The following is a 26,132-nucleotide window of genomic DNA, read 5'->3' on the forward strand; positions in this document are numbered from 1 at the left end:
GATGGTTTCTCTTCTTTATAACAGTCCCGCAGACTGTGTTTAGCTGTACCTAAAAACCTTAGCTCTGGTGCAGTTCTGTTAAGTCAGGTATAGAAATAACTGACAGTGAAGTATTGGAGGCATTGTCAAGGTGTCCAAGAAGACTAAATTTGGTTTTATAAATCTGAATAAGAGATGTACATTTAACTATGCAGGCTAGAGGACTAATAACACAATATCCTTTGACTATGCTTTGCCTAAATTGTTGTGTTTTTTAAACGTACTATATAATCTTGCAAATTAATAAACAGTCCAATAAAGTTATACTTATTTTTGCTTTGATCTTAAATTGAATAATGTAGCCCTAGGCCCCTTGCATGTTAGTAAAGCTTCTAGTTTCTCCTTAAGTGGAGAAAAATGTGTCATATTATATCTAATGATGCACTACATGATCTGCACCCCCCTTTTCAAAAGCTTAGATCCACCTGCGGAGGCAGCTGCTTCTGATCTAGGCAAGCAGTAAAAAGAGAAGCAATTTTTCACCAACTAGTCTCTCACTTTTGTGACTTGGAGAGGCCAGGGTTGTAGTACCTGAAGTGTACCGTTGTCCTATTTTGGTTACAATGACAATGCCAGGATGTTGCTGAGTATTACTTTGGACGCACTAGCTGTGATTTATCACCTGGTCTATCAGTGGGGATGGACACAACTTGAGATTCCTTGTACAGGGTAGGCCTGGAGGATTTCTTTCCTGCCCCGCTTCCCTCCCTACCCTGAAACGCAGCTTTCTCCTTTACTGTTTCGGCTCAAATAATATATTAATTTATGAAGTATGAAAAATGAGGTAGCTTTGAATTAACGCAGAGGGAAATGGTGCTTCACAGTCAGCAGAATAATCAATCAATAATAACGAGTCAGCAGGTTCTGTTATTAAAAAAGAAGGAAAAATAATAGAAGAGGAGAACAGCTCTTAGAAGGGCAAAGTGGATCCTTAGGAAGTAGGAGCACTTTTGTGCCTCGATCTCTGGAGACCAGAATGAATATACTAAGGGACCATTATTATTATTATTATTTTTTTTTTTTTTAAAGCCAAAACTTTTTCTTTGAATTCTTTCTCAGCAGTACCAGAGTAATACAAAAAAATGCAGCATTATTAATACTGAGCACTTCCAGCTTTCCTGAAACACAGGCATTCTTGGTTGATGGTCCCAAGGAAGTACTTCAACCCTCTAAGCGTAGCAAAAACCTGCAGCACCAAGCAGGGAGGTTTGCCTTGCAGGCGAACACTCGATGCCGACAATTGAGAGACGGGAGTTCAGTTTCCCGATCTTTCACCCACCAGTGCTTTTGGTCACTTCGAGCACGTCACTTCATCTGCTCATTTCCAGCCTGAAAGATGGAGGCAATAGTTTGTGGGTCTTCACCATTTAACCTGGCAGTAGTTTGGAGCAGGGAATGTTTTTACTATTTGCATGGACAGAGCTTAAAACAATGGGCCCGCGACCTCAGCTGGAGTCTCCAAGAGCCATGATGATCCTATTGTTACCGATAGTATTGTATTCATGGTTAACATGTCTCTGCATTTCAGCCTATGCTATTCCCCTCCTATATCCTGTGTTCTCTGCTTAAGGTGCAGCTGCGGCTACCACCCCAGGTAGGGGTACAGGCAGCTAGGGCTTCAGCCTCCAAAGTAGGTCTTCCTAAGCCCCTGCCCCGCTGACAGAGGCAGGGGAACAGATCAGTCTGGACAGACCCTGCATTAGATACCTTTAGTATTCACTCTGTCATTGTGCGATATAGGACACTGAGTTTGATGGGCCTGTGGTCTGACCTTGTCTGACATTTCATGTGTTCTTAACTCATTCGTGGTAAAAAGGGTGTTCTCCCAGAATCCACTGGGCCTCTTGCATGGTCAGATCTACAATATTGAAAAGCAGGGTGCAGATGGCATGGCAAATCATCACATATAACACAACACATATTTTTCTTCAGTTAAAAAGAAACTAGAAGTTTGACTAGTATGGTCAGGGGCTAGTGCTATATCCTTCAGTTTAGGATCAAAGCAAAAAAAACCCAAAATATAACTGTTGGAATGTGCAGTACATTGCTAGCGTATATATAAAGTTTAAAAAACACAACAAGCAAGGCAAAAAATTGCCACAGGATACCATAACTTTAGCCCCGTCGTCAGTATAGGTAAATGTACATCTCTCGTTCAGATTCTTAAAACAAAATCCAGCCTTCTTGAGCATCTTGATAGTGTCATTTCTACTATTCAACGTCAAGAGACGTTCCCAGGAATGGCCAACACACAGCTAAAAATGCAGAAGAAAAGTCCGTTTGAATAGTGGACCATCAAGGCTATTAAAAAAGCAAGAGGGTCATTCACATCTGCGGGGTAGAGAGAGATTACCAGGAATCAGAGCCATGGAGTCAAGGGACTCTCGACACTATGACTAGAAATGCTACCGCCCCTCTCAGGCAGCTGGTTTTAAAGTTTGGGTGGAGCGGGAATCAAAGAGGGGTGCAAATGTAGCGCTGCACCTCTCCCCCTACCCTTCTGGATCTGCCTCTGGCTTCATGAAGTACCTGGAAGGATTGTACTGGAGACAGTCTCCTTATAACTTGTTCTGCAATTTCTCTTCGAGCTCAGAGCCCCTTTCCAGGATATAAGGACCTGTGTTGTTTCTTTTGGCACTCGTCAGAGCTCGTCCGTATCGGTGCTATCCATCTTGGGATGCCTGGCTCCTTTGTACACAGACAGACGTTATTGGATTCAGAGGATGAGAGACACTTTTGGGATCGACGTGCTGAGGCAGCAAAGGGAAACACGGTTACAATTTTCTTGCAAACTGTCGAATCAGCGGCAATGCCAGCTTTAGCGTAGTTCCCTGTCAGAGAGGGATGGGTGCTGCCACTTGAGATGGCTTTCCCAGCCCTGCAGTCGTTGTCTGCTGTAGCAGGTTGGGTTGTCCCCTGGGTGACGAAAAACTCATCTGACGGCGTTTTGGCTCCCATCTCCGACATCCTTACCATCCGATGTGATGCTGACAAGCAGCCGGAAAGGGACAGCAAACCTGACGTAGGAGCCAAAGTGGTAGGAGTTGGGAGGATGAATGAGAAACACGGAGGAGCGATGAGAAAAGAAGAGCAGGGGATTCGGAGAAGACTAAAAAGGTAATGACAGCTCCACAAACTTGTGTTTACAGCTCTGCAGGCTTCGCCTATGTTTGTGAGACCTCTTAGGGAGGGGAAAAAAGCCTCTTCCCCCAGTGTATGGGTCTCCAAGATGCTGCTATGATCAGGGGCTAAAGAGACGGAGAGGAAGTTAAACGACTTGCCCAGGGCAGAAGAGTCAGGGTTGGGAATAGGGCATTACTTCCAACCCTGTACCCTAAACACTAACTGGCTTCTCTTTCCTTCAACCACACACAGTACAGCCAGATTTTGGTGTATTAAATACGGTACTGGCTACAGTTAGACACCTGTGATTTGAAAGCCAGCACACCAGCTTTACTGAGCCTCGCTTTTCAGGGACTAAACCTTGGCACCTAACTCAGGGCTGTAGCTTCTGTTCTGGTAGCAGAAACACAATGAGGCTCTGCAGCATTGGGCATTGCAATGCTTGAATGCTTTAGTGGATTTAGCCTGGTGCCTCTCTGGGTTTCAGGTCCCTCTTTGGATTGGCACCTCCAAATGGCATAGGGTCCTGTGAAGGTAAAATCCATCGGGGCCCTGTGATTTGCTCAAGTAATTGGAGCTGTCCAAGCACCGAGGATAGATAGTCTGGTTTAATAGCCCAGGAAAGAAACAGCCAAAATAGCTTATAAAATTATTCTGGTTTAATAGCCTCAGGGTTGATCCCTAATGCAATTTTTGTGGTTTTGAAGTAAATGTGGAAAACCGTAAGATCTTTGATTGAAATGCCCTGCTGTGAATTGGTCCCGTCCTATGAACACTTGCACACGAGTCACTCTTGCAGGAAGCTTTGCTGGCTTCAAGGGAGCCACTAGCACAGGTAAAGTGATTCACATGCAGAAGCATTCTCCTGAGATAGGCCCATAATCCCCCAAGTACGATGATATTAATGATGCTCTCAATGTACCTTCTTTTCCTTGAAATCCAAGCGCTTGCAGCTTTTCCTTACCTCATGGCATTATTTTTTGTAATCATTTCTGCTAACGTGGTAAGTTACTGCAACAACCAAAATTGCTTTCTAGTTCCATGGAGAACAGCATATATGTGCATTTACTAAAATAATATATAATTACCAACTCTGAATGCTACCTATTTTCTTATGCGTCATGTGGGAACAGTGCTACTTTCTGCCATTTGAGAAGGCTGGCGATACGCCGCGTGGAAAAAACAGGTTTACAATGCTAGAACAATGAAGGTACCTAGATGTCACTGCAAAAGCATTGCAAAGGAATCCAGCGGCTGGGCTGTGCCAAAGCAGCAGTCTCCAAAGCAAAGCAAACCACAGCTTAAAAACTTCAGACATTTCTTTTTCTCATCAGGACGTGCTCTCGTTTCAGTAGCACTCCCTGGCTAAAAGTGCGTCCCAATTCACTGAGGTTAGCTGGTCCTGGGCATCTCCCTGCTTGCATAAGGGAAAACCTGTCATCTGCAGGGCAGGGGAAGGAGATCCATTCAGTGACTCTGAGCTTCTTGCAACGAAAAGAGCAGGTTGGATGACAGTGTTTTGAAAGGGTTCAGCTCCTAAGCTGGGGCCTGGGGAGATGTCAGTAGAATAACACTTCTGGGCAACCTCAGCATGTTTTTGCAATGCTGAGCACAAAGGAAGCATGAGCCACAACTCCTAGGTGTCACCACAAAGAATTATCTCAGCAATTCGGTACAGAAGAGAAAAATCAAAAGAAAGATCTATTTTAGCTCAATCTGGATTTTCTACTCGGTCTGCTATTTTACCAGTTGTTCCTGTTGGTTAGGAGTGGATTCTGGGTAGGAGGAAGCAAGTCCCTGTACAAATCTCTTTGCAAATTGTAGCCCAGGTTAGAGAACCAGACTTTGCCCCGCAGTTGCATCTTGTATCTCCAAGGTTTGAATGACTTGTCTTTCAGATGCATCTGTCTGTTTTTCCCTGTTCGCTGTTTTATCTAGTACAGCGAGGACTAGAAGAAGCAGGATGCCGTCATGTAGACTGTAATAGTTGTATTCCCAGGCTGGCAGAGAAGTACTGCTAAGCCCATGAGAAGGAGGATATTCCCATGACACTTCCAGCCTAGAGAGTCAGGTCATTTAGGATTTGGGGTTGTTCGTTCAATTGGAGTCTCCAAACCTCTCGAGGCTCCCCTGTCGGCACGTCCATTCAGACTCTCCATCTGAACTCGGAGGGGATTTTCATTTATTGGGTATTTTATGGTTGAGGGGAAACTGAACTTGAATCACAGGATCAGAGGAAATTGGGGTTGGAAGGGACCTCAGAAGGTCACCCAGTCCAACCCCCTGCTCGAAGGAGGCCCATCTCCTCCTAGCTCATTCCTCAAACCAAGTTTGAGAAAGAAAAGGAAAGGGGGACTGCTGAACATGAGGACATCCTGTGGCCCTCACACTCCTTCAAAACTAACATTTGCTGCTTTAGATTTCATTATATACGGTCCTTGACAGATACTCCCCTCGAAAAGGATGTGATCAGTCCCAGCAGTCGCGCCTCCTGCCATGTCACACGTGCATGGTAAAATGCATGGCTTTGGGACTGGAGATTAGATTGCAGGTGCACTTTACTTGCCTGAGCTCCTCTTGCACCAGGAAGATGAAACTGGGGTGCCTGCCATCATCTGATTGTCAACTGGGGCTGGAAACCAAACCAGTCCTGGTCTTAGTCAATCATCAGGGGTTTATCGAAACCCCAGATGAAGGGCACAGGGACCTGCTGCTGCAGCCTGATCCCTGGCTCCCCGTGTGCCAGGACCTACAAAGTCACTTGCTGCCAACTGGGTGCCACACAGTGTTTTGACAAGTCCCAGGGCATGCGTAACCACACGTTCAATTTAAAGCATGGTGCAAATGAGCCACAAAGTTATTCCACCTTACATGGAATGATGCGTGCAATAACTTTGTCTCTTTTTTTACTCCGTTATCATGTCTTAAATTGACCATGTTCACATTGGCTGGGTTACTATTTAAAACACAATTAACCTGTTAATTGCATCTTAAATGTAATGTGTTAGGACCCTGGGTTTCTCTTTAAATCCTGGGGTGAACCGAGCGGACAGGGAAGGGACTGCTGATTTATACTACAACAACCATGGGCCATCTCCAGCAGCCAGTACAGCAGTTTCCAAATAGGTCTGGTCGGATGAACCAGGGACCCCGGTTTTCTCTGATTTTAAAATAGTCCCCAATTTTTGGTTAAAAAAAAAGGAACCCCAAATCCACACCACAGTTTTCCATGATTTAAATGAAACACCACTATATATCTATATCTATATATGTATCTTTATCTATATCTTGTAGATATATAGTTTCATAGTAGCGTATATATGTAATGGTGTTTCATTTAAATCATGGAAAAATGTGGATTTGGGGTTACTTTATTTTAGCTGCCTAATACACATTTTTTTTTAAGTGTGTCAAGATCGTTCTATTGGTGATAACCAAAAATTGGGGATTTTTTTTTTTAATCGGAGAAACCAGGATCCCTAGATATAACTTGTTAGGGACCTACCTAAATCACGACGAGACAAAGGGATTTTTGCGAGCCATTCGCGGTGCATGGAGCCAATTTTGTGATCTTTTTGTGGAGAACCCCCTCTTCCCCACCGCTGATTGGCTGAGAGGCCCGGGCCGCCCCGCCCCTTGCTGCTAATCGGATGAGGTGCACAAACCGTGACATGATTAAATAGCAAAAATATCACAAAATATATTAAACTGCAAGCACCATATCAATACCACCAAATAGCAAATAAATGACTGCATCATTATAAATCTAAGTATTAAAATTAAATCTAAATTAAAATGCGAATGTATATTTATATGCAAGATGAATTGTAACTAATATTATCATTATAAACCCTTTTGCTTTCCTGATTGAAGCCTTCACTGAGTCTACGTCCCTGGCTCAGCCTCTCAGTAGCTCTCTCCCAAACCATGTGCTCTGTGGCTGCAGGGATTGCTGCGCTTTCGTTGTATTTTGGTCACCTTTTATTTTTTTTCAGGCAATTTTGCACTCAATTGTGGGAAACATTTTTTTTTTTGCAGTTATTGCGGAAACCACTGCTTTTCACAGTTTTCTCAAAAATTGCAAAACCGTGGTTTTAAGTTGGCCCCTAGGTATAACCGCTCACTATGTACAAACTGCCTAGGCCGTGACTGCAGCGAGCTGAGTGAACGAGAAGCATTGTCGTTCCTAAAGACCCAGTAACAATCCAGTTACTAAGATGGGTGAGGAGAGGAGCCCACGAGGAAACAACCTCCTGGGGATTGTTCATTTTTTGGTCACAGTTGCATCCTTTGAACAGGTGTGAGCCAGGGCTGGGATGCTGCTAGCAGGGACAAGGTTTCACAACCCAGCACATCCCTGGTGCCAATCAGTCACTCTTTGCCAGGTCAGATACATGCTTCTTGGATGCCTTCCATCCCCACTGGCACCTGAAATTTAACAAGCAAATGCTTGCTGTGCCTTGTAATTAAAAACGAAAAGTACATGTGTCCGGTGCCAAAAAGACAAGAGAAAGCAGGGAGACATGTTGTTCCAGCCTGCCTCGCAGCAAACCACTGCCGAGCGTTTCTAGTTTATTGTCCGTCTACTTTGACTATCCTTTCCCCCCGCCCCGCAGTGCTTATAGTTATGCAGATTAGATCCGGTGTGGGGTTCGGGGTTGTGTGAAGAACCTGGATCACCTGGTTTCTCTTTTTACGTAAGCCCCTGAACCTCCTATGTCTCAGCTTCCTTATCCAGGTGTGCTGATCTTCAAGCTACACTGCAAGATGTATGTTCGCGTGGACTGCAAACACAGCCGACCCTGAAGTCATCCCTGCCCCAGAGAGCTTACTAAAACGAGGCAGGAAAAGGGTAGGAGAAAGGGAGTATCGTAAATCCCATTTCACAGATGGGGAAACTGAGGCAGAAAGCAATGCAGTGTCACACCAAAAATGACCAGAAGCATATCCTTACTGTGCTGGACTTCAACGTTGCATAACAGGTTTCTAGGCACCAGTTATTGGCTACATCCAGACAAATCCCAGTGACACCCTTGTCCTGCCAGCCAAGAACTGTTCTTTTCGTAGAGAGAGAGCCTCTCTGTTTTGGGCTGCAGCCCTTCTCCTCCCAGTGTTGGGGAGAACTTAGCTGCTCACTGGTGAGAGCACAATCAGTCTGTCAAAGCAGTGTTGCCGGCAGGTGTGGAGCATTACCATCAAGTGCTGAGCACTGAAGAGTCAAATTAAGGGAGTCAAATTAGCCCCTGTTCTGCCCTCCAGATGAGTGTGGATGTGCGGTATGCGGTGCCGCAGACCAGTGCAGGGGTTCTCCACATCGCTCATTTGCAGCACGGGGTGGTGGTGGTGGTGAGGATTTGGTGTGATGCAGATCTCCTGGTATCAAAAAACCATGCCTTAAAAAGGCTGGGTGGTGCACGTGGCGGCAGCATGTGCTGCTGGAAATCGGAGCCTGCCGGCCAGGCTCCATGCTACTGGATTGCTGTGGCTGCAGCCCCTGGAGGGGGCTGGACCTAACCTCCCCTACCACACCCGGGGCTCCAGAGAGGCCCATATTGTGCTGCTGCTGTTTGTCCCCCGGGGTAACGCACGTTCTTGCTCGTGGGGATATGCCCCACGAGTGCAATTCTTTACAGGTTATGGGAATTATGGGAAGACAGGAGTTAAAGCTGACATCTTGCAACTCCAGAGCTCAGGAGTGGGTTTGAATTTGAATTTTCAAGTCTGGCGGTGCATGCTGGGCCGCAGTATGGGTCAAGACCAGGAACTTTTCTTTAGCTTTGGGTAGTATATGTTATTTTTTTGGAACATAGTGATGTCTTTCGGATTTCAGCCCAATCTGGACGATCTCTGATTGTGTAAGATGTCTGCCACTTGGAGCTGAGATCTCATGAGAGCTTGCTGTCGTTAGTCCTGGACCACTGCAACACATGACCGTGGGTAGGAACAAGTTGGTCCATCTTTTGATGCAGGTGAATCTCCTTAAGCCAAGAACAAGCTCCTGGTTCGGTACAGGAGATAGTGGATGGAGAATGCATGCCCTGGGATAAAGAGCTCAGTATGGATTAGGTGTGGCAGGGCTGCCCGACTTCTCAGTGGCCCCATGCGTGCGGGTGGCTTCCCCGCTCTTCTCCGTGGCTAGGGGCTCCCCTATTTGCACCATGGCACTGGCTGCCCCGGCATGGGGGGCTGCATTGTGCTTTGCTATCCCTGGGCCAGGGAGAGGACGGGAAAGCTGGAGGAAAGAAGAGAAAGTTCAGAAACCCCATTTCCTGCTGCAGCCGCAGTGGGGGGAGCGGTGGCCAGGTGGGAGCCTGGGGCCTCAAATGAACCCCTCACCAGCTACTAGCTGGACAGCTCTGATCTAACACTTTCCTCTGGCTTTAAATTCTGTGATTCTCTAGATCCCATCCCTATCATCTATTCAGGCCTGACCCGTAGCTCTCCCTCGGGTCTTATTTGGGGCAGATACCAGCTCCTTTGGCCATGCTAAGATTTAACTTAAATTGAGCACTTGTTATAACTTAACTTTAGCGTCAACTTAAATTGAGCACGTGTTCTGGAGAGTTGTGCGGTGCTCCCCAGAACGTCTTCCGTCAGCATCATCTTGACGTTTTAAGCAGCGATGCTTTCAGCTGGTATGAGCTCAGACTGGGTATCTTTGCAGGTTTCCAGAAAATAATTGACTAGTTGACAGCACAAAAATATTTAGGCCTTTCTCTGTACCTCTAGCTCGCTGCTGTATATGGGATGTTTCTTTGGTGTGAATTTATTTGCGGTCGTATCTGAACATGGCACCAGCCCTTGAAGGGGCAGCAAATGCTCAGGGCAGCAGCACCAGACAGCAGTGTATCTTGGTGAAGTTAGAGCGGGGTGCGGGAGGTTTTTTTCAGGGTATCTGAGGAAGGTTGGTGCTAGCAGACCTAAAATCCCAAGGTCAGGCAGAGCCAATTGAGTGAGTCGGTGACTGTACATGAGCAATAGGAAACTATTTAGAAAAGCTGGACGTGTACAAGTCAATGGGGCCACGTGCAATGCATCCGAGGGTGCTGAGGGAGTTGGCAGAGCTGCTGGCCATCATCTTTGAAAACTTGTGGTTTTTGGGTGAGGTCCTGGATGATTGGAAAAGGGCAAATATAGTGCCCAAGAAAGGGAAGGAGGATCCAGGGATTACAGCCTCACCTCAGTCCCCGGAAATATCATGGAGCAGGTCCTCAAGGAATCCATTTCTAAGCACTTGGAGGAGAAGTGATCAGGAACAGTCATTGTGGATTCACCAGGGGCAAGTCAGGCTTGGCCAACCTGATTGCCTTCTACGATGAGATAACTGGCTCTGTGCATGGAGGGAAAGCAGTGGATACGATATACCCTGACTTTAGCAAGGATTTGATACTGCCTCCCACAGCATTCTTGCAAGCAAGTTTAGGAAGTCTGGGTTGGGTGAATGGACTGTAAAGTGAATAGAAAGCTGGCTGGACTGTCAGGCTCAGAGGGTAGTAATCAATGGCTCGATGTTTAGTTGGCAGCCGGTATCAAGTAGTGCCCCAGGGGTTGGTCTTGGAGCCGGTTTTGTTCAATATCTTCATTAACGATCTGGAAGATGGGATGCAGCGCACCCTCAGCAAGTTTGCGGATGACACCAACCTGGGAGCAGTAGTAGATACGCTGGAGGGTAGGGCTAGGATTCAGAGTGACCTCGACAAATTAGAGGACTGGGCCAAAAGAAATCTCATGAGGTTCAACAAGGACAAGTGCAAAGTCCTGCACTGAGGACGGAGCAATCCCATGCACCGGTGCAGGCTGGGGGCTGGCTGGCTGGGCAGTCCTTCATCCCATCTTTCAGATAGTTAATGAAGACATTGGACAAAACAGGACCCAGGAGCAACCCCTGGTGCACTCCTTTTGATACAGCTGCCAACTAGACCTCGAGCCACTGATCACTACTCGTTGAGCCTGACAATCCAGCCAGCTTTCTGTCCACCCTACAGTCCATTCATCCAACCCATAGTTTCTCAGCTTGCTTGCAAGAATACAATGGGAGACTGTATCAAAAACTTTGCTGAAGTCAAGCTATATCATGTCCACTGCTTTCCCCGCATCCACAGAGCCAGGCATCTCATCATAGAAGGCAGTCGGGTTGGTCGGGGATGACTTGCACCTGTTCTTTCACCGCTGTTGGCTTCTCACGTCCTCCCCAAACTGTGCTGCCTGGTGCAGTAGTCTGGGAGCTGACCTGCAGGGTTTACTGGTTTATTAGCAAATTTGTAATAATAATTAAAAAAAAAAAGGCTTAATGGAAAGGAAATTCTGAGGAGAGGTTGATGTGTTGGCCCAAAAAGGGTTAAGCGGGCTCTTTGATTCCTTCTTCACAGCACCCGTAGTGTAGTTCGAATTGCTAAATCTTCACAAAATGGTTGCGCTGTATCTTATCGCTCAATTTCTGAGGGCGTCTGTCTCATTTTTCATTATCCAATAATAAATACAGTAGTGAAAGTCACCTTTAACACTTAAAAATTGCTTGGATTTTATGGGATTGTATTGAAGTGAGTGCCAAGGTATAAAAAGCCTTATGGTTGAGGTACTTTTATAACACATGCTTCATAAACCCTTATAAAGTGAGTGCAGTGCACTTCATCCTTTAAGATTACGGCATTATGGTTCTGAGAGACGGTAATCCAGGGCTATATTCATTAATTAAATTGGTTATTAATGTTAATTTTCAAGCAATAAGAAGTAAAGTTACAAGAAGTTGGAATGAATTAGGTCCAGACGTATTAGCTTGGCAGGGAATCTCAGCAGTTCTGTACTAGGAGATTGATGCCCTCAAGTCTCGGGGGGAAGTCCTTGTCTTCACTTCAAGGAAGATATTGGGCTTTGAAAAATGGAGAAGACCCCAAATTAGGATACTTGCAGGCTTCCCCACCCCCGGGCTAGGTTACTGCTGGGAATCCAGCCATGGCTAATAGCTGAGTTTTTCTCTGATGGCTGTCCTCTCTGATTGACCTCCTATGAAAGCTCCTGTCTGCATCCTAGAGAACAGGTGTCCAAATCCCTGTGGTTGTCATCATCCAGGAGGACTGAGCGGATGGAGAAACTGGATTCCCTTCTCGCCTGCAGAGCCACAGTCAACATGCAATGCGAGGGTGATGGGGGAAGCCTATACTGATCCTTTCCTTCACCTGTGGATGAACAGCACCATTTGACCAACAGCAAATGGTCCTGCTTTGACTTTAGGATGTGGTGGAAATACTTCCCCCTGTATTCAGAGCCATATCTGTTGACTTTAGGAATTAAGCTTTGACTGCTCTATTCTCCTATGAGGCCTGCAGGAGCCAAACAGCGACGGAGCAATGCATGTCCTCGTTCATTTTCCACGTAGCTGGGCTAAGTTACACCAGCCTCAGCAAAAGTATGCCTTTAACCCAGTGCAACTCTTTTGTGCAGCCTCTTAATTAGATTTAAAGCTAATTAATATCACTGTGGTTTCCGCAGTTGGATTTACAAGTCCAGGTTAATTGATCTGTGCATCTGCAGAAGGGTTTGCCCCATTTAATTAAGTTAACTAGAAGTGTTCCTTTGTTCAGGCAAGGCCTCAGTTGCAATTAGTTATATCTGTACAAAGACAGCAAGGCTACAGAAGTCGCATCTGAGATGAAGATGGTGAAGTTGAATGGGAATAATTGAAGACATAATTTAGCCTGCAGGACCTTTAGAAGCAGGTGATGATGGTAGAAAAAGAAAGAACAGAAGCTGGTTGGAAAACCCAAAGTTTTCCACGGAGAAATTGCAAATGGTAAAACTTTCATTTAAAACTGTCCAGCAGGAGCACGTTAGTGTTCCCACAGGATGTTTCAGAACTGTTTAGCTACAAATGTTTGGGGTTGGACTGACATTTTGACAGATGATTTTTGTTTCGGCGTGATGTAAAATGTCATTTTGGTTTTAAAAAGATTAAGTGACATTTGAAGTCAAAACAAAACAAGAATCATTGGTTGGAATCGATATTTTGACACGAAAATGTGATTTAGGTTGGGTTTTGGGTTGGTTTGTTTTTTTTTGACAACCAAATTGCTGCAATGGAGCTATCTCAGGGAATGGACTCTGACTGCGTTGGCCCCTTCTGGCACTGTGCTCTTCTGTACGTTTTTAGGATTGTACAGAATCAGTCTCAGTTGGGATTGCCCATATCTTCAGAGCAGATGCAAGCATTTTTTTCCAGGCTGAAAACTTTCCACAGGGAAAATTGCAATGAGTTTTACAAAGATCCCAGTGTGACTTTGTGCGGGAAGGTCTATCACATAGCAGAAAACGTCTTTCCACCCACGAAGCACATTTAATACAATAAATCCAGGGCCCTCTGATACCAGGTTGACAGTTTTTAATGGCAGAAGCTCAGTCTGAATTACAAAAACATGGCAAGGTTGTTGGTTGTAGCTGTGTTGGTCTAAGGGCATAGGCTGGCAAGGCTATTTGGGTAGATGCAATATCATTTAGTAGACCAAGTAAAAAGTTGGAAAAAAGTTCTTTGCAAGCATTCGGGCACAAACACCCCTCTTCAGGCATTGCATGGCAATACATTTATAGTTGATGAAGTTACTGGTATTATACCAAATAACCAGGTTCTCCATTAGCGACACAGTAGCATCAGTTTTGAATGGTTTTGAAGGTGGATTTTTTTGTTGTTTCCAATAACTCTTTACATAGGAAAATGTAAAGGGTGGGGGGGCTGTGAATTTTGAGCTAGACCCAGTTATGAAAAGTGTATTAAGAGTGAGCAGGAATATCAGAAGCCAATAAATAATAGTTTAATACCATCTATTTATTTCTGGGAAGAAAAGGCATTTATTTTGAACCTGTCATCTTTATTCATTTACTGGGATGCTTCCTGCTAATGTAACTCCGCGGTGCCGGTACTGAAGATATTGTACCTATAAAACTTCTGATTTAAAGAGATACGCTCTAGTAAATTACAATCAAAATTTATGTTTGGCTGGAAAAAATAAAATAAAAAGGGCTCGATGAAACCTGATATTAATAAAAATGCCTTTATATGGCAGGTTGTTTCAATTTCTGTCAAAACGTATTTTAATCAAAGATTCATCTGCGTGCAAAGCAGATCTTAGCGTATTGTATTGAGACAATAGTGCCACAGACGGCGAGCGGTGATAAAGCTTTCAATTCTGATGTTGGTGACACAGGTCGGGCAATTCGAGAGATGTATGGGGCTGGGTTGTGCCTGGTCCTAGGTGGGTGTGCAAGGCCGGTGAGAGAGAATCACAATCCAGCATTTCTGTGCACGCTGAGGGCTTCATCCTATGCTGTAGAAAGCTGTGGGAGCAAAAGTGGACCCTGAATGCACGTTGTAGGGGAATCTCAGGTCTTACAATGAGCTGTCTTGTCCTGCTTCGGCTGTTAGACATTGGAAAGGGCTTGATGAGACTCCTGTTTGCCCCTAACTGAACAGGAGAAGGCTTTTAGCTCAAGTGTCAATGGCTCATGCTTTCTTGATCCCAAGGTCCTCCTCAATTCAGTCCTGCCCAGGGGTATTATTGCATTAGCACCATCAATCAGCAGCAAATATTTCAAATAAGCTGCTAGGGGATGCGACTCCTCCATGCTTCCCAGCACATAGTGAGAAGGACGGCAGGTTCCCTCCTTGTACCCGGCGCAGTATTTAGTGCTTGCCCGCTCAGCCGAGGGAAGCGTTCCTCCTACTCCTGTCCTTCACAAGGCAAATGCCGCTGTCCATTGCTGTAGAGGTGCAATGCCTTTCCGTTCCAGGCCGTGCCATGGCCTTTAACATTTCATTATGGCCCCAGGCATCAAACTCTTGGAGCTGAGCAGTGATCTGGCCATAAGACTCCTGTTAATTGCAGTGGAAGTTGTGTGCATGTTTTGTGATTGACTCTGAAAGTCTCAGTCCATGAAATTTTAGTCTAGGACTGCTCTCAGATAGCAACACGGGACCCTAGATTGGCTCCCCATCCTGTAGTTCCTTCCTGGAGAGCTTGGGTCTGTCTTATCTGCTGTTCATGCAGATAGATGCTCTGCATTCAAAATCACTGCTCCTCCCATCTCTGCCTTTATTCAAGAGCTCCTTGGGGTTGCAAACAACCATTGTTGTCCAGAAAGCCCTAAGCAGTTAGTACTTGAATGTCCTCCAGGCTCACTGAATGGATTGCATGGGCCAAAATCACTCGGGGTCAAGGCCTGGCACTGCATCCTATACATTGCCTTAAATCTCTGCATGGGGGTGGCGCGTGCTGTGCATGGCCTTGAATTACACCAGAGCTTGAACTGGTCATATAAGTGATAATGCTGTAAGTAGGAGACACCGACTGTATCAGTCACTGCTCTACTTGTTGCCTTAGCCTCCCTCAGGTTCAGTTCAGATTTGTAGCCCAGGCTGCTAGATCAGTTTTGCCTTTCATTCACACGTGAATTTTGTAGCTGGGGCTCAAGCCTCAGTTGGAAACTCATGCTGGGGAGTGTTTCTTTGCTCAAGAACACTTTCAAGGACTCCCCTCTCTCCTCCCTCTCACAGCAATAATCAAGCCCCGATTCCCTTTAAAAGCTACAGAAAGCAAATATATACATACATATAGGTATGTATACAAACATTATGTATATATGTATACGTATGTGTGTACACACACACACACACACACACACACACACACAGACGTGTGTGTGCGTGCATATGTGTGTATATATATATATTATATTATATTATAGATGTATATGCATGCATGTGTGTGTATATACATATATGTATATGCCTATATGCATGCATGTGTGCGTGCGCGTGTGTATACACACACACACGTGCATGCATACAGGCATATACATATATATATGTCTAGAAAGCAGCAAGGTGAAATGTAATTTCCTTTTTAATAAAGGCTGCCATTTAATTTAATATTATAGAAAATGATTAGATCTTAAAAACCTATAAATTATATTTGACAACTCTCTGGTGCTCCTTTGCTGTTCCTTATGGCAATTATAAATGGCAACATGGGGTGCTGGCAGAGAAGCTCATTCGGACTGGAGTTTGTTTATTGGCTCTTAATGAAAAGCGATTAATCTAAATCACAATTGGGGTGGATCCTTTGCCGGGGCCCCGTAATGAGAAATGGCAGTTTCAGTCCTTTGACAAATGAGCTACTATTTCCCCGACCAAAAAGGGTTTTTTTTTCTCCCCCCTCTAGTGGAAAAAAGATAAACAATAATAAAATCAGCCCCCAAACCACCCACTTGTGTTCTCCTTCCTATCTCCCCCTCTCTCCCTGACAGCAAAATAAAATGAAACCAGCGCTAGCTTGTAAAAAAAAACATGGAGTGGCTACTACTAGCTACCATTATTCAGCCTCCTGGTCCTTCCAAGTGATTCTGCTCGAGTCCCCTTGCATGGAAGCATGGGCTGTGACGAAAAGATCCTAAGGTGATGCCTGGGTGTGACCCCTGCCCTTTTGGATAGGAGGGATGAAATCATTTTTTGCAGAAGCAGTAGCAGCCAGAGGTATAAGACCAGCTGTTGGCAGTTCCCCTTGCAGCTTCCTTTTCCCCTGCTTTCCTGCTAAAGTTACTCCTTTGTGTTCCCAGCTTTGTTGCCTTATTTATTTGATTTGGCAGCCCCTGTAGGAAGTGGTGTTTGGTGCACCACCTGGTATAAGCATGTCTCCTCTCGTCTCCCACCTCTTACAGTAAGGTCTGACTGTAATGGCCATTGACCCAAGGAGCTCTGGATAGGCCAGTAGTACTGGGCAGCCCCTGAGTAGAAGAGTTGGTTGGAGGATCTATTTTTGTAGTTCTCATCTTGGGAGTCTTTTGATGGACCATGAGCATATAGAGCATGGGGATTTGGGATCCTGTCCAAATGCTATTGAAGTCACCTAGAGCATTTTTTATCGCTTTCACTGGGAATGGGACCAGTGCACATGTAGTGCATATGATCTTATCTTCCTCTAGTTAATCGGACCCAACGAAGATGCTGTTTTGAAGCTTTAGACCCTGCTAATGAGCGTAGACCCATCATCACTTGTTGTAGGCATGGTTTACAACTTAGTACTGAGCCACTATGCTCTCCTGAAGTCTTCCTTGTAAAATGGCTTCATTGACTTTGAGCTGTATTAACATTTGTAACCGTCTTGCCTTTTATCTGGGCCCAAACAAGAGCTGGAATGATTTTCCCTTGCAGTCGAGTGGAAAGCGTTTAGTTTAATTGTTTTCCAAATGGGCAAACCTAGGTACTATTGGTGTCCAGAAGAGCTAGAGTCATGTATGGCATAGATTGGATAGGATTCTTTGTAGGGGTGCCAAAGTTCATGGAAAAGATGAATGAATACACAGGCCATGAGTCAGTCTTCAGTGGGATCCCAGAGTTCATTGATGCATAGAAATAGCTGGGAACTGAAGGAACCGCAATCGTATGTGAGCCGTGGGTGGTCTCTTTTGGGTGCATAGAGTTCTTTCCCTAGCTCTTTGCAACTTGTGTTTCCTGTGTGAAACCCACTGATAGCAATGGTAAGATTGATGTTGATCTCTCTGGCTCGTCGAGGTATTTTCTGGGGGAAGCTGCCCGTGTGACTGCATCCAGCCTATGCACGGTTGTGTAATGTTTTCTAGCAGTTGCTATTTTGTTCTTGTATCATTAAAATAATACCAGTCTAGATGCAATTGTGGTAATTGTATGTACAAATTAGATGTGCGGCTGCACCTACATTTCAGGTCTCATTCTGCAGTGCTTAGTCTCATAAATGGCTCCATTGGCATCCATCACTAGAAATAAGGACATGGTGGTGGAGTCTGTTGCCTGTCTACCCTATTTAAATGTCAGGCCCATCACACGTCTGGCTGCCCTGAGCTCTCTGTCTGGTTCTAGTAGTGAACATTTAATATATGGCATCAGTAGCTTGCTAACCTTTATTGGCATCATTGTGGAAAATCTCTTTATTCCCAAGCCTATGGAAAATCCACATGGAATATTTTTCAATCTGACGCTTGCTTACCATTCTGCATGTGCTAGCAAATTCTACTAGCGCATGCAGAGAGCTCTTTCTTACATAGGCAAAAGACCTTGAATGCAAATACATGTAGCTGGGCACAAAAAGAACAAAAAAAGCCTACAGTTATATATGCTATTAAAATGAGAGACTAAGGTGGGAGCTTTTGTGTGGAGCAAAACTGGGCATATGGTTTAATTTTATTAGGAAAAATCAAAATTTCAGAGTGTGATCTGCTCCTGAGCATTATGCTCTATTTATTTCTGTCTTCTGCTAGGCATCTTCCCATGCTGGCCAGCTGAGGACAGTAGTGGAAATGCTGAGCGCTGAAACCACTGTTACTTCCTGCTTCATTAGGATAGGGTTGATTTTTGGGGGTGTACAAGTGGAATCGTCTTCTGTGGATATTAAGAGAGAGAGAGAGAGAGAGAGAGTACCGTCTGAACTCCTGAGCTTGACGAGGGACATCTGTGAACATCACTCTTCCGCCTTCATCTTGAACAACGACATATGAGAGATGTAGTTAGCCGGGTTAGTCTGAAGTCAAGTAGGAGGCAGTGTAAATTTGCACTTTATAGAGCGCCCAAAATGTGTGTGTCTCATGAAAGCTTGTACAAATGTATAGCACAAGCTGCAAATATACAGCACAAGCTTTCATGAGCTGAAGCTCATTCATTGGATGCTGTGAAAGGATGTGCACAGTACAGTACTGTGTCTAAGGAGGACACATGCTCAGGCCATTTAAAATGGATCTTTTCCAATAATGATAATAATATCTCTTTTCTTTAAACAAGCAAAAACAGTACTCCTCCCTCTGAACCTCTCCTTGGTAAATAAAATTGATTGATTAAAACTAACAGATCTATCTATCTATCTATCTATCTATCTATCTATCTATCTTAATAATGGATCCTGACTGCTGTCTTTTTGCATCTGTTTCAGGTCGGTGCAATGCAAATAGACTAATGCGTTTCACGTCAGTACTACAGTAAATACCATCTAATGATTTCAGTGGGTCTTCTCAGGTGCTCAAAATTAAATGTTTGCATACATATTTTGCTGGATCGGGGACTAATCCACCAAGGGTCTTTCTATCCTTTTGGCTGAATATGTTTATTTAAATGGTAGTTGATTATATGAATTGATGTTCATGACTGCCTTGTAGTTGTTTACCTCTCTAAGACTTTTTGGGTCAAAGTATATCAGAGACAGTTCACAATACAAAATTACATTGAACCTCAGTTCTCCAGAGAAAACGTGACTGTTGCATTTATTTTCCTTTGGAAAAGCCAATGTCTTTCATTTGAATCAGCTACTGTATCAATACCCTGCTGTGTTTAGAATAAGCATATCTCTAGTTTAGCTCCCACTATTTGCCTATATTTTATTGTATTGACATTTGCTTTAATGTGATTTCTTTTTCGCAAGATGTTAATAAGATGGTGAGCTCTGTTAAGGTTTTCCTAATATTATTCCTGGTAAATTTTTACATAGAACTCTATAACCGATATTATAAAATAAACCTATTTTCTGGTATTGGTATTATTTTCTAATTAAAATCAGGAGCATGAAAGCATCTCCATACCTGAGCAAACCAAACTGTTTCATTTTCTTCAACAGGCAAAAATGTTTTCATTAAGTGCTACATGAACAATCCCTGGGAATCAGGTGGTGATTTGAGGCGCACACACTCATGCATGGACACAGAGAGGTGCACGTACACACACAGGTGTGCTTGTATACCCCACCCCTCAGTTTTAAAGTCCACATCCAAGTAGCTAAGTTTGCAAGCCTTCATTTTCCAATGATTCTCTCTCAACATCTTGCAAGGTAGCATGATATTGGACCTTAACCCTGGATACAGCCCATTCATATCTCGAGAGTAGGTGTGTTAGGAGGCAAGTGGTCCTTCTTAGACATTACTCTACTAGCAGGTTGGAAACAAGCAGGAAAAAAAAAAAACCTCTTGGCTTTTTGAGGCTATTTGGGGTTGTGTAAATAGTCCTACAGACATGGGTGACTGGGCCTGGCGGAGAGGAAATGATCAAAGGTCCATGCTTCTCCACACAATCATGTTATGAAATGTATGCCTCTGGCTCAGTGATTTATTTTACAATATTATTTCCAGTTTTGTACAAGGTAGGTGTATGTGTGTGTATGAATTGTGTGACATGGTATAATAGTTTTATCAACATGAATTCAGAAAGATCACACTACTCCTAAGTAGTGAGATCATAGGACAAGTATACAGCTCATGCCCAATGGGTACCTGTAGGTGCGTCTACACGTGCACATTTACTGCACAGTAGCTAAAATTACTGCGCAGTATGGGTGCGTGTCTACATGTGCATGCCTGTACTGTGCAGTAAATATGGCAACTTATACCAACTTGTGTGTAAAATTGATACCTGCATGATGCCTGATTAGTTACCACGCAGTAACACACATATAGACACCTTAGTGTGCAGTAACACTGTGTGTGTGGACTGAGTTGGGACAAACTTTAGACTCAAGTCTGACCACAGTGTTAATGCACTTTAAAGCCTGCACATCTAGACACCAGCCTATTCTCGCTTAGTGAGCAAGTAACTTACTGCGCAATACATTTAAGCCGGTGTAAATGCATGTGTAGACATGCCCAGTGAATCTTTTATAGCACGTTGCATTTCTAGCTGTCATCTGTAAACACTATATATGTTTAAGAAACTAGAGCTGATCAACATTTTTTGTCAGTAATATGCTTTTTCCAACCCAGAATGGCTTTTAGATCAAAACCAAAAGAGTCACGTTCATTAAAAATTGCTGGGTTTTTTTGACAAATGCAAACATTTGGAGAATCTCCATTAACTGCTGAAAGCATAAGGCCATGGATAAATTGTTGAGTAAGTCTGGTTCTATCTCAGCATAGAGCAATGCTTTCTATATTCGCTGGCCAGTTCATTTTCATATAAATATTTTAAATTGCATATATTTTCACTTTTCCCTGAACTCTGCCCCGTTTCTCTTTCTCTCTCAATGTTCCTATTTAGATAATGCTCCTGAGTGACCCAGAGATTGAGAGCAGCATATTGATCAGCTCTGACGAAGGGGCCACCTACCAGAAGTACAGGTTGAATTTCTACATCCAGAGCCTGCTCTTCCATCCCAAGCAGGAGGACTGGGTCCTGGCCTACAGTCTTGATCAAAAGGTAACCAACTCATTTCAAGTGACTTTGTCTGAGTCTGATGCAAGGGACGCTGCCAAGACAGAAAAGACATACTCTGTATATATGGAATGTAAAGGTGTGAGCTCCACTGACCTCAGCAGATCTACCTCCTAGGTTTATTCTGAGCCAGATTTGGTTTGGTGCCATGGGCTGGTTTTTGCTGCTGTAGCCTTGCAGAGCTTTATACCCGAGCAAACGTTGGTTTCTTTTTCAAGCAGTTGCTTTCCCAGTAGAAGTGTCTGGTTGGATCCATCCTCGTGGGTAGCAATGAGGAGGCCTCAGCTAGGGTGCCATGGGGGTTGGAGCTTCACCCTTCAAAAGTGGTGGGCCAAAAGGAGAGAATCCAGAGGACAGCAACAAAAACGAGAGGTCTAGAAAAAACGACTTGTGTGGTCAGACAGAAAGAGTTGGGTTTTTTTAGTTTAGAAAAGACTGAGGGGAGACAGGATAAATAGCCTTCAGATGTGTCAAAAGCGACTGCAGAGAAGAAGTTTATAAACTATTCTCCGTGGGCACTTATAGATGTGCTCCAAGAGCTGCGCTAATTCAAGTGCTGGAACATCACGTGTATCAGCGTCCCTGTGCTGGCAAATGGTGGCGGGGGCGCTTTAACTAAAGCTCATCGAACAAGCTTTAGTTCAAGTGCCCCTGCTGCCATGTTGCAGTGCCAGGGCAGTGATACACGTGACGCTGGAGTCTGCTGGAGCGCAGTAATTACCAGACTCCAGCAGAGCGTTGGAGCGTTGCAGAGCGTTGGAGCAGCCTACCGGGACATGCATAAGAACCCCATGTCTGCTGCTAACCAGGTAAGAAATAACAGGCTTAAACTGCAGCCGGGGGGAATTAGGTTAGATGCTGGGATACAAATGTTCCCTCACTGGAGTAGATTCCCAGTGAGGTTTTGGACTTTCTAGTATTAGAGGGTTTTAAGAACAGGTTAGATAAATATCTATCAGGCCTAAATACAGTTGATCCTGCCTTGGAGGACTAGATGACCTCCCAAAGTCCCTTCCAGCTCTGTTTCCTGTGATTTTTATACGCCCATTGGAAGCAGTGTGGGAGCACAGAGGTCACTGGGGCCATCATTTTGCCTATGGTCATTTAGGAATGGCGATGACAAGAGAGACGAAAGGGATGCCGGGGCCTGATTTGATGTGAGGCACTGAACTCATCTGAAAATCGAGTCGGTGTCGGAACGGATGCTGAGCTCTCCTGGGAGCCCGTGCTCAGTTTGCGGAGGCTGGTTGTTGTGGGGTAGGGCAGAGAGCCTTTCTGCTCAAAAACACTACACCTTTCCTGAAGTCATAACAGGCAGAGACTTTTTTGCAGTCCCTGCTCAGTCGTACTTTGGGGAGGAGAGCAGGGGATTTTGAAAGCCTTTGTAGCCTAACCAAGCAGTGTGAAAAATGAAAGCATTTTAAAGACCCAGGTTTAGTTGGGTTGTTTTTGCAGTTCAAGGAGCTGTTTCGAGCTTTGCTAAGCTGGTCAGTTTTCCTTCTTGGGCTCTTGTGTTTCTGGAATAATACTGCTTAAATCCAGGGTGTTAGCAACTCGACAGCCTCCCTTTCTTAAATATTTGTGCATCAGTTCTTTCTAGTCCCTTCCTTTCACTCCACTTTCCCTAGCAGTTACTTAGGACACACTTGAATAAGTTACATAATCTGCCACAGCGGCACCTTCAAACAATAACTCAGATATAACCTTTCCATCCCCTTGTTAACAGAATGCAATGGCAGGCACCAGGTGTTATGCCGTAACTCCTCAGATGATGCCTGAGTGACATTTGCAGGCGCAAAGCCATTGTAAATAGACCTCTTTCACAGTATTAAGTGGTTATTGTATGAAAGACTTAGTCAAATGTCAAATAGTTTGCGAGCTCAGATGTTCAGCTGAACAGAAAATTTTGAAGTTGGAGTGAAAGACCCAATAGATTCGTTTGATGTTGCTGAATGGTTTGATGCTGCTTTTCAACCAGAAGTAAGGATTTTAAATGGCATTTGTGTTTGTACAAAGACAGCTCGGTAAGGAAGAGATGGCTGATGAGGTAAGCAGGTGGGATACGTTGAATGTGATGTGTCGAGCGTGCGTCTCCAACGAAGCACCGCTGTAATAGTAGGGAAGCATCTGGTGTTTTGGTTGAGATGAGAAGGCGACTGTGCATTGCTATAAGGTGCATGTATGCCATGCGAATATGTTTAAGGGACCTCAAAATAGGTTAGAAAGCCTTTAGAGCAGGGGAAGGCAATTATTTCAGGCAAAGGGCCACTTACCTAGTTTTGGCAGTCTGTCGAGGGCCACATGGGTAGCCCCACCCCTTGACAGGTGCCCCGCCCCCTGGTCACCATCTTGGGACCAGTGTCCCAATGTCTTGGGACCAATGTCCCAGGGCCAGCACCGTTCGGGACCAAAGCGGGGCACAGGCCAGCAGGGGTCTGTGAAGCCGGGCTGGGCTGCACCAGCAGGGAGAGTGGGGAGCTGGCCTGGCTCCATAGAGCCCCTGCCAGCTGGGACCCTGTGCTCCTGCCACCCTGCTCTGGGCCTCGCTGGTACTGGCCCTGGGACACTGGTGTGGGCCCTGTGCTCCCGCTAGCTCCCATGCCAACTCGCACCCAGTACCCCCCAGCCCCGCGGTACAGGCAGGGGGCAGCACGCAGCCCTGACCCCTTGCTCTCCGGCAGAGAAGAAGCTGGTGCTGAGCATGGGGGAAAAGTGGCCCCTCTCGCGCCCCATGGCCGGTGCTCCCTGCTGCAGGTGCTTGCAGCCCATGCTGGGCTGTCTGGAGCAGGCACAGGCAGCCCCATATGGGCTGCAAGTGGCTACAGTGCAGGGCGCTGGCCACTGGGTGAGCGAGGGACTGCTTTTCCCTGCACTCAGCACCAGCTTGTAACCTGCCCCTGCTGCCAGCCTGGGCTCTGTGCCGGCTCCAGGCTTGCTTGTTGGTGGCAGCAGCTGCGACCCCCCGCTTGCTGCGCTGGGCAGTGTTGGCTGCTGCTGCCCACCCGGAGTGTGCGCTGCACAGCCCAGAGGCGACAGTGGCAAACATTGCCTGGCGCGGCAAGCGGGGGCGGGGCCCGCAGGTCCTGTCGCCATGCGCAGCCCCGACAGGCGAGCCCAGAGCTGGCGCGAGACCCAGGCTGGCAGTGGGGCTGGGTTACAAAGTGGTGCTGAGCACGGTCGGGAAAAGCAGACTCTCCCTGCCCCATGCCTGGTGCCCCACGCTGCAGCCGCTCGCAGCTCGCCTGGGACTGCCTGTGCCTGCTCCAGACAGCCCCGCATGGGCTGCGAGCAGCTGCAGCAGGGAGCACCAGCCACGGGGCAGGCAAGGAGCCACTTTCCTCCATGCTGGGATGGAGCAAGAAAGGAGCCCAGGGAAAAGCTGAGTGCAGGGGGGAAAATCCTGGGTCCTACTGCCCTTGGTTCCTGTAATTTTTGACAGGAACCAAGGGCAGATATATATTAATTTTCCACATGGGTATGTTGCCCACCCCTGCTTTAGAGGAATATGGCAATGGGCTTCCCCAACCAGTCTATGAGTGGTGTCTGGGCTCAGCTTCAGCCCTTTTCCTACCCCTGAGCTAAGGAGCATGGGCAGGCGTATGGGTATCACAGCTATTCTGTATCTCCCAGAACTGCAAGAGAGCCACTAAAAGCAGTATGTGCGTGTTCGAGTAGTCCAGAGGCTGCATTACCTTGCAAGGTAGCCAAGGAGCCAGGCAAGTCCCCACACAGCCCTTTACCACAGGTAGGGCAACGCTGGCTGGACGCCACCTTTCTCTCCCACCTTAGACAACCCCTGTGTGGTATAGGATTAGTAAATAGTTTGTCTGGTTCAAATATGCCACCTGCCTTGGGTATGGGACTGACCTGAATTAATCCACCGCACCTTCAGAGAGTTGCCCACCAGGACCTGCTGCTAATACTTATGGCTAATTTAGCAAGGGAGCTACGAAGGCAACAGCTGTCACGCTGTAGATACATCGGTGCAGCTACTCTCTCGGCGTGCATCCTTAATCCTTTGCCGTCTCCTTGTGCTCTAAAAGTGTATTTGACCTTTCAAGAGTTATCTGGAACAATTGCCTATCATGGTAGATTTAAAGATACATTAAGTGACTATTGGAAAACAAACCAAATAGATATAATTTGACCCCCAACGGTGGATGCTGGTATGGGAGATTCAATCCAACCTCTTAAGACTGCAATCATATATACCTGCCTGCAAAGTCCGCTCCAGCCCTGATTGGCAAAACCCCTTCAGATTAATATTTTATTTTATTTATTTCCTTTCCATTTGGAGTAATAACAAGCTGCTGTACACATCCTCTGACCACCCTGCAAATTAATTAAAATGATGAATCAAAAAATGCAGTTCAGCCAGCTAAGCCCTTCTGCTCAGTCTAATTAAAACCAACCCCTGGAGGGGTGTGAATAATTGATTTTTTGGGTCACTGGCCGAACAAAAAAAAAAAAAATTAAAAATGTGTTTGAGCTTGACCCACAAGATTTTTTTTTCTCCATTTTTTTGCAAAATGGGAAACTGGAAACACATAAACAAACTTACAAAAAAAGCCTGGGCCATTTTAGGTCAACTAAAATGAGGTTTTCTGACCCACCTTTTTTGGTTTTTAACTCTTTTTCAGTTAAATGTGGGCAGATTTCAACCCCGGAATCTTATTTTGAAACCAAACATGAAAATGGAGAAGGGAAAAGGGGGAAACAAAAGCATTTGACTTTTCCCTTTAAAAAAAAAAAAAAAAAAAAAAAT

The 26,132-nt window shown here is 45.3% G+C and overlaps 1 protein-coding gene across 1 annotated transcript in view; it reads left to right on the forward strand.

The window, feature by feature from the left end:
* SORCS3 (sortilin related VPS10 domain containing receptor 3) overlaps nt 1-26,132 on the forward strand; it is a 355,271-nt gene that overhangs the window by 146,685 nt on the left and 182,454 nt on the right. The window contains exon 3 of the mRNA XM_025201218.1: nt 21,194-21,352. Coding sequence (XP_025057003.1) covers nt 21,194-21,352 — 159 coding nt within the window. The remainder of the gene's footprint in view (nt 1-21,193; nt 21,353-26,132) is intronic.

The sequence above is a fragment of the Alligator sinensis genome, unplaced genomic scaffold (assembly GCF_000455745.1).
Source record: "Alligator sinensis unplaced genomic scaffold, ASM45574v1 scaffold61_1, whole genome shotgun sequence".
Lineage (NCBI taxonomy): Eukaryota > Metazoa > Chordata > Crocodylia > Alligatoridae > Alligator > Alligator sinensis.